The sequence below is a fragment of the Poecilia reticulata genome, linkage group LG14 (assembly GCF_000633615.1).
Source record: "Poecilia reticulata strain Guanapo linkage group LG14, Guppy_female_1.0+MT, whole genome shotgun sequence".
NCBI classification, from domain to species: Eukaryota; Metazoa; Chordata; class Actinopteri; order Cyprinodontiformes; family Poeciliidae; genus Poecilia; species Poecilia reticulata.
Genome location: NC_024344.1, coordinates 1,208,897 through 1,217,405, shown reverse-complemented (window position 1 = coordinate 1,217,405; position 8,509 = coordinate 1,208,897). Strand labels below are relative to the sequence as shown.

At 38.7% G+C, this 8,509-nt stretch overlaps 1 protein-coding gene across 1 annotated transcript in view; it reads right to left on the bottom strand.

Moving 5' to 3' along the window:
• Nucleotides 1-8,509, bottom strand: part of stk10 (serine/threonine kinase 10) — a 40,228-nt gene that overhangs the window by 4,034 nt on the left and 27,685 nt on the right. Inside the window, exons 5-7 of the mRNA XM_017308487.1 lie at nt 5,414-5,571; nt 3,190-3,519; nt 2,694-3,101 (exon numbers count right to left, since the gene is read on the bottom strand). Of these exons, the coding sequence (XP_017163976.1) occupies nt 2,694-3,101; nt 3,190-3,519; nt 5,414-5,571 (896 nt within the window). The remainder of the gene's footprint in view (nt 1-2,693; nt 3,102-3,189; nt 3,520-5,413; nt 5,572-8,509) is intronic.

Genomic DNA, 8,509 nt, shown 5'->3' with positions numbered 1-8,509 from the left:
TACATGCTGTTTTTTTAGTAATAATAATAATAATTCTCACAGTCCCAGAAAATCATTTTGCAACATTTTTTTTATTTAGCACCCACTTAAGTCATGAGCTTTGATTTTGTATGAAACTCAGACTTAGTTTACATTTACAATGATCCGGCTGTGTTTGTGTGAATTTTGGTAATTCTTTTAAAGAACCAATAGTGAATCAAATACCAATAGATTTTTAATTGGTATCGAGTTGTTTTTTTTTTTTTACACAACTTGACAATTCCATAATTTCCTGAAAAACCAGTCTCTTTTGTATTTATTTTTTTACATGAAACTTTTCTGAAATACTGACACCTCTTGACTTTAAACTGTTTTCTTAACTGAAAAAAACTAAAAATTTAAAATAACATGTGTGTGTAATCTTAACATTATCTTTAAAAACAATGTATTTTGTGTCTTAACGGTGAAAAAGGCCAGTGAAAAAAGTCAAAGTGAGGAGAATTCCTTTGAGTTATGCTTATTAAATCTCATGCAATTTTCTTCAAACTAATTAAAAGCAACAAACACAAACGTCTTTCAGATCAGTGTCATCTTCTGAATGAGCCTCAAGTGTTTGCTGTGTGTGTTYGGTGTGTGTGTGACGACCAAGGCGTCGTTAAAGTTCCTGTTGGTCGGGTTCGTCTACAAGCAGCCAGACTCTCAATCTATCAACAGAGCAGGAAGAAGCTAAAAGGCCTCATCTACTGGATACAAAACCTTTTTATTCTTAGTCTGCGTTTAAATGGAAATGAGGAGTCTCTCGYTGAAAACTAAATACACTTTATAAAAGACATAAGAGAACAACAATATTAATCAAATGACATTGTTTAACATTTTTTTTTAAAACAATCCAAGTTTCAGTTCAACCACCTCAAGACTAGACAGAAAAGTTGTTATGGGAAAACTAAGAATGTGTTGCTTATGGTGAATCTCACTGAGCCTCTGAAGGCGGGTATTAAATTATTAAAATACATTCGTATTTCGGGGTGTGATACACTGCTACARAACTTTTTGTGAAAGTCATAAAGTCAAAGTCTGAAGTGACTTTGAGACAGAAGAGACTGTCTGAAGTGAACAGACACTTCAGACAGTCACAGTTTTTACTGTGACTGTCCAGTCAGATGACCATTGGCTATTTTTATARGCAACTTGTATAAAGKAAAGAGATTAAAGCTCAATATCCTGCTGTGTCTGTTAAAGACTCTTATTTTGAATMAGTGAAGGAAGTAGAATTGCTTTGCTTTGTTAACAGAGTCATATCAGAAACTGTTTGGCTAAAATGCAGTACTAGCTGCTTTTTGTAACAAAGGTTGATATTTTAGGTTACTTTGTAGAAAAACGCTGAATATATGAGGAAAAAACAAGCATGTCAGAGGTTCTGTGATGCCGTTGGAACCTCACWAGAGGAAGTAGAGTCACAAACTCTTTGGAAAACAATGAGGTGAATAAATGTTATACTGCAGTAGCATCAAGTACATCAAGTTATTTTAAGGTTTTTTACACGTTACAATCCAGCAGAGCAAATCCACGTCCAACCGTTTTTCTTATTTTGGTTAATTTTGATTTCATTTTTGTTCTCCTCCATCACTGAACGACATCAAGTCTCAGTATTCAAAAAACTAAAGGCCTTAAGAAATGAGAAACAACTTAAGTTTTKCTTGCACAATACTTTTGGGGGAGCAGTTTAAAACTCAGACCAGAGCCACACAGTCCAGATGGAAAGCTTTGGTACATCAGGGCACCCAGCTTTGTATCCATCTGATGAGTTCATTCCTTTTCTAGTGAGAATTTATTCCATATTAGAAAAAGCAAAASATAAAAGAATAATAATCAGGTAATGTGTAGAGCATATTTTCTCTACATTTCAATCACTGTTGATCTTCTCCATTTCCAAATAYGAACGCCTCCAGATGCCTCGATGTAGTCATTACCTATATAGCATCAATATTCTGTTCTGGAAAATAAATTATGCAGACAGTAGACTTTGAATCTGTGTCTGTCAGTTAGCCTCCAGAAACAACTATGTGACAATGAGCTCCATAGAAACTTCCACTCACAATAGTGAATGTGGGACTGTGCCCACACAAAGGGCACCATTGGTTCCTGATGACTGTGAATGAATGTGTTATATGGATACTTGGCTTCACCAGCTTCTAGTTTAGTAGCTTCCATCTCTTTGGACAGTCAGTGGCTCATTGTTGAGATAAAATCACTTCACTTTTGACAGACTGAAAATGAAGCTTTAATCTGGACCCGTGTCGTGAGGTGTAACATGTGGCGTAAACCCGATGGGAGACAGACTATCTTCTGTGTCGGACAGTTAACGCCCTCGCCCCAAAACACAACACAGCACTGTTTCAGTTGCTGACGAGGTGCAGAGAAGAAGTTTTTCCAAGGTGGAGTTTTCCTACAGAGGCACTGAGATCCCTCTCTGTAAGCCTTTGACTCCTAAATACAGGTCAGAGTAAACACACAGCTCTAAAACAAGGTGTGTTTTATTGAATCTATTACCATTATGTCCACAGTTTTTCCTCATCTTCTCTAAAACTAAGAGGTTCTCTAAGAAACCGGCTGGTTTTGGAATTGACTTTTAGTGATGCAGACAATCAGCCTTGCTAATAGAAGTTGCTTTCCAGATAAGATACATGTTAAACATATTATTGTGTTATGTTTTAAGTTTTACTGACCCTTCCAGGTATGGTGACGTTCTCCTGTTTAACCGACATGCTGTCCGATCCTAGGCTSCCCGTTAACGAGTTCCGTTTGTGATTCCTTCCGTTGGCTTGCGGCGAGGCCGGCTCCGCGTTCCTTCCTATCGACAGACGATCTGCCTTCCCTTTGCTTATTGTGTCGTTCAGGACATCGTGAGGCTGTGGTACCGGGGAAGCAGCAAAGGATGGGGTGGGAGTGGACCCAGGAGTCCTGTTGGGACTCGAGCTTGGAGTGGGTGAGTCTCTGCTGCCAGTCATCTTTCCCTCAGATATATGGACCCTTGGTATGTGCCAGTTGATCATACTGTCAAGTTTTTCTGTAGTCATCTCAAGTGGGGGTGGCCGTTCATTCTCTGGTGTCTCTAAAGCCGCCTGGGGGATTAACAGTTGTTATTAATACAAACTTCGTCTTAAACTGCTTGAACAAACTACGGGAAATGAAACGGATTTAGCTGAGCACCTTCTCCTCCTCCATTGTGGGGGTAATCTTTCCATCCTCAATGCCAGAGTCTGAGCTGGAGGTCTTTGTTGAGGCCTCGCTCTCAGCTTTCTCAGACTCCAGTACCTCATCAGCCAGCCGGCCCCCCACCTCCTCTGGATCTTTGTGAGAGACGGCGAAGCGTGGCAAGGGCACAGGCACTGAGGGTCGGTGCTCCTCTGCTGGCGTGCCGGGCCGAGCCAGTCTCCTGGGTAAAGGTACAGGTGAGGGTGTGGTGGGGCTTGGAGTGTCCGCCGACTGATCTTCATCCAAACTGGTCTGACTCGTCTGGCATGGCTCCTTTTCTGGTGGCTGGAGGAAACAGAGAGGCATTGTTATGCATCCGTGATACGAATCATTCATGTTTTTTTAGGATTTAAGTTCCTAAATGTTAATGTTTTCAACCTTTGCTTCTAGTCCAAATGCTAATGGATGAAGTTATTCATACTTCCTACATCTAGTCAATTCAACTGAACCTTTGGCTAAAAGGAATGCTGGCCTTCCTCCTTCATGCTCACTTTACCTGCGACAGAGATGGTCATCCAATCTCTCCTGAAAGAACCAACTGGATAAGAGTTTTTACAGTAATTGTTACCCAAGATGTGACTCTAGATAATCACCTCCTTTGTTTTGCATGAAGCAGATTATAAATTAAAATGAACGCCATTTGAAATTCAGGGTAATTATACATCAGTGAATATTTTGACTAAGCATTTTATTAATACCTATTACTATTTATTAAATTATTCAATCTAGATTTATGAAATATCTTCATATTTTTAGGGTCAAGTTATGACTCCTGTGTTTTTGTAATTTGGCAATACTTTCCAGCTCTGAGTGAAATATGGAATAAATGATTGGCTAAATTTCAATCCTTTGGTAAAAAAAACATGTTTTTTTTCTGTTCTTGCTTAAAGAGGAGATCAGCAATAAATACAATAAATATTTATTATGTTATTTGCAGAGATACACTGAGAAATCAGCAAATATCCAGAATCAGGTGGTTTTCTTCTCAAAATGTCCTGATCAAAATTCAAACTTTTTCCCCAGTCAGTCGATTCAACACCAGAAACCAAAAACAGTTCAGTTAGCCAAAACCCATCTTCAGGGTGGAAGTCGGTGCAGAAGGAAGACGGCTTTTTAAGTTGGTTAAACATTTGAGGCACCATTTCAAACTATGTTCTGTCTGCGTTTATCTAAGCGGCTACTTTTAAAGCAGGAGGCGGAGAATGAGCAGAAATCCAGAAGACAGAGCAGAGTGCAGCCAAGTGGCCATGGTTTTCCTTTTGACCTTTCACCTTATCCATCATGGAACATGGAGATGGAAATGTTRGCACCGTTTTTGGAAATCTAAAATAGCCAAAGGTTATCCATTTTCTAAAGGAAGTMCACGCAGACATTGTCTTTATTTCTGGAACAAATATTTTCAGTGCTTGAAACTTTTAATATAAAGGAGAATCAATTAAGACTGATATYGGTAGACTCCACTCATGTGTCTCTGTTAGTTTTTCTAAAATTCAACACATTAACAGTGAGATAATAATATTTGACACAAAGATGAGAACAGCTAAACCCCTGTGTGAAGTCAGAAGCGATCATAACGCAAAACAACTTTTGTAAGCATCTAACTTTAGTGGTGCAAAAACATSTAAAAAAGGAAAACATTTGTTCCCAGGAGACAAACTGGCCAATGGACTCTTTAGAGGCCTGGAAACTGGTTTATTTAAAGGTCAGTATGGCATCAAAACAATGAGAACCCTTACATAAATTTACTTCATCTGGAGTGGTGAGACAACAACAATTTCCATACAGAAGCAAGGTTAAAAGCAGGCGCCTATATTTAAACACATCTGGGTGTGAGGGAATGCCAGTATTCCGGCTTCTGTTCCTTTGTTTGTGCTGCCTGCCCTCTCCTACTCTAACTTTCTAACGGTCTCAGCAAAACCAAACAAAACCCATCGGYGCAGGGACTGTGTTTACCGGAAGGAAAATGTTGCTTGACTGGGATAACCAGTAAAGTAAAACAACAAGCAGGTCTGAAGCATAACTTCTGGGCTTTTTGGGGGAAATGTGCATGTAAGCATGTTCCTAAATCTCATTTATACACTACTGGGTAAATACTTTTTACCTTCGAGGAAACACTCCTCACTTGTTTTGGAAATAAAAAACTGGCAAAGAGTGAAATGACAGAACAGAAGCATGGTACCTCAATGAGATCCATTGTGTCGTCGTCTTCTCCTTCCTCTCTATTGTCTTCRATTTCCTCCATGACCTCAGCTTTGGCCTCGGCCACCAGCTCGATCAGTGGACGGTTGGAGGTCACCGTCTTCACAAAAGGGTGCTGTGGACAGAGAGCAATGAGTGATTATTGATTGAAGGCATTTCTGACAAACAAGCACACTTATGCTGTAATTGTTAATGCCAGTTCAAAGTGACAGAACTCACAAGGCTCCCAGTCACCAAAACAAAGAATCCTCCTGGAGGAAGCTGGACGAGTTATCCATGGAAATACTCTCAAATAACGTCCACCGGGACAATTTTTCCATTTAATAAGCCTTTCCTTTTAGGTCCCAAGTCTTTTAAGTAAACATATTTATTGAGTTGAACTATAATTTTCTAATAAATAGTGTCAGGAGCTGACTGCTTTTTACTGAATTACTTTTAATGTAAAATATTKTTGTGCATACAGCATGAGTTATTACTCCATTTGAAGTTTTCCACATMMTTTCTTCTTGTTGAGAAAACTGACTGGTTAATTCAGATGAGTTTAATACAATAAACTGGTTTAAGAATGTTMTTTTATCCATTTTCTAACTTTTGAACATCAACATACATCTGTCCACCTGACACCACATGACCTGTTCTGAGGTCCGAGTCACTTTGAAGAGTGGTAAACAGAAATGCTGCATCATAATCCCCCAGGGATACATGAATTACTAACTAAAGATTCTTGTGCAGTTTGATCAAACTAAAAAAATGTAAAGTAGAAATAAAATACTGTGGTATTCTCAAGAGAATTTGTGTGACTTCATGCAAATTATTTTTTAAAGTTATTCAGCCTGAGATCATGCATGTTGATTTTTAAGGCATATTTTATAGGGCACTTTATGACACTCATAGGTTTATGTTRTAGCTTAAATATGCATAATTAATATTCAAATCAACTAAAATCAGAAAAGGTCAAACATTACTCGTCTTTACTTGGTAGTGATTCTGGACTTAGCTGGATTTAAAATAAATTCTCCTAATTAGATTAAATCATTTATTTTCTCACCGTTTCAAAGATATAGAATCTGTTTTGAGAAATAAGTTCATTCTTTGAGTTTATCATGTGATAATTAAAAATCAACGCTTATTTAACTGAAAACACAACAATTTGAATCATCCTGGACATAAAATGAATAGAAAAATACTTTTAAYAGGATGTCACTGCTAAAGGAAGAGACAGCCAACACACACCAGGCAAAGCAAYAGAAAACTCTTTCTGCAGGTGAAAAACTTTTCTCCCTGTGAGTTTTATTGTGATGCTACAGCAGGAGCAGCRTCACAATAAAACTCTGATGCTGTTGTTCAGAACAAAATACCGCTTAATTGYAGTGCAAAGAAGATAAAAAGTTAAATTAGAAAGGTAAATGCTGCAGGGATAAAACATGGGTCATTCATTATTCAGTGACTTTGCACTTGAGTGTAATTTAACTGGAACAGCTGACAAAGGGGGAAAAGGCTGCAGGCGGTGCTGGACCATGCAGTGTGTAGACGCCTGGTGTTCTTGCGCTTGCTGTGCGCCGTCACGCTTGTTTATGTTCAGGCTTTGTCCTCAAGAAGTGCATTGGGCTTCGGCTCAAATGACAAACAGCAGTCAGCCCCTGTCTAATGTCCAGCTCACACACCGAGTTCGTTCCATCCATGAAACACATCCACACCCATGAAGGCCTGAAGCTGCTGCTGCTGCACGTACCAAGTGGCTGAACAAAATGTAAGTAGGTGAAAATGACATGCAACAATTCTTATTTTATACAACCTGGTTATGCAATATACATGCTTTCAACACACACTCACAGGAAGATTATCTTTATGAGCAATAAACTGTTGCTTAACCTAAAGCAGGTTTTATGCATTTCTTCTGGAGCCGGTTCCGCATGTCAGGACAAAAAGACCTTCACGGTGGGAGCCTTGTCCAAACTTTAAAACAGACCAAGTTTAAACTATTCTACACCTAATAATCTACAGAACTAAAATGCTAGCAATATCTGAATTTAATAGCAGGTTGTGTAATTCATTCTGATCATCTTCAAACAATCAGTTTCTAACCTATACCTGCTGTTAGTCCATCTGTGATTCTGTCACTGTCTGCCAGAAAACTTTAGTCTAAAACAAGGAGTTCATGTTCCTCACTGCTCTCTTCAGCTTCTGTGAACAACATGCAGTCTGCTGGTGAACACCCTCCACCACGCCGTTTCCAGCTTTATAACTACTGTCAATCTGTAAAATAAATGTTTCTCTCCAACTTACAGTTCTGCACCTGCCAGTTGTCTGCCACTACATGATGACTAAAAACTATTAATAAAAAAAAAAAATTCAACTTTTAATAATAAAGTTGCGCAGAACTGCTACGCCAAGACTAGCCATGTTTTCTATTTTTTAAAAACACTGCAGTATAATTTACTTTCCATCTTGTCCTTTTCACGGTGCCAGACTCGAAGCGGATGGAGATTTGACATGCATGGCGTGAAAAGATCAGACATGAACAAGATGGTCCAGTGGGTTACATGCATGCAGCTACCTTTGAATTATTCAGGGAAAAAAAACAGAGTTTCTAGTAGCAAGAAGTCACTCCTCTGGTTTTTGCCCGGTGGCTCGGCTAGGTTCTGGTTTAAGGTTATAATCAGCTTTAGACTGGGGTCARGAAAATTGTTATTTTAGCCCACGTAAAGAAAACTTTCCTGCCTTTAATTTACCTAAAGTAAAAAGTCTGGAGTTTCTGTCAGAGTGCTTCATTTCTTACTACTCTACATAATATTTAGGGACTGTTGTATTTACAATAAAATCTAGACACATTAAAAAATAAAAAAAGATTATGCACACTATATAAAATGAGAAACTCTGAGGGAGGAGAAGCTGCTTGCATCGTAGGGAATACTAGTCACCCAGATGGTCTGCAGCCAGCCACACAGTCAAAGTGGCGGATAATGTTTCATSATGTTTTGCATACATTCCTCACAGGAAAACATGTGGGATAGATAAAACAAGACCAGAGTTAAACTGATGATTAATTCCCATTTCCCATGAAAAGCTTCATGAC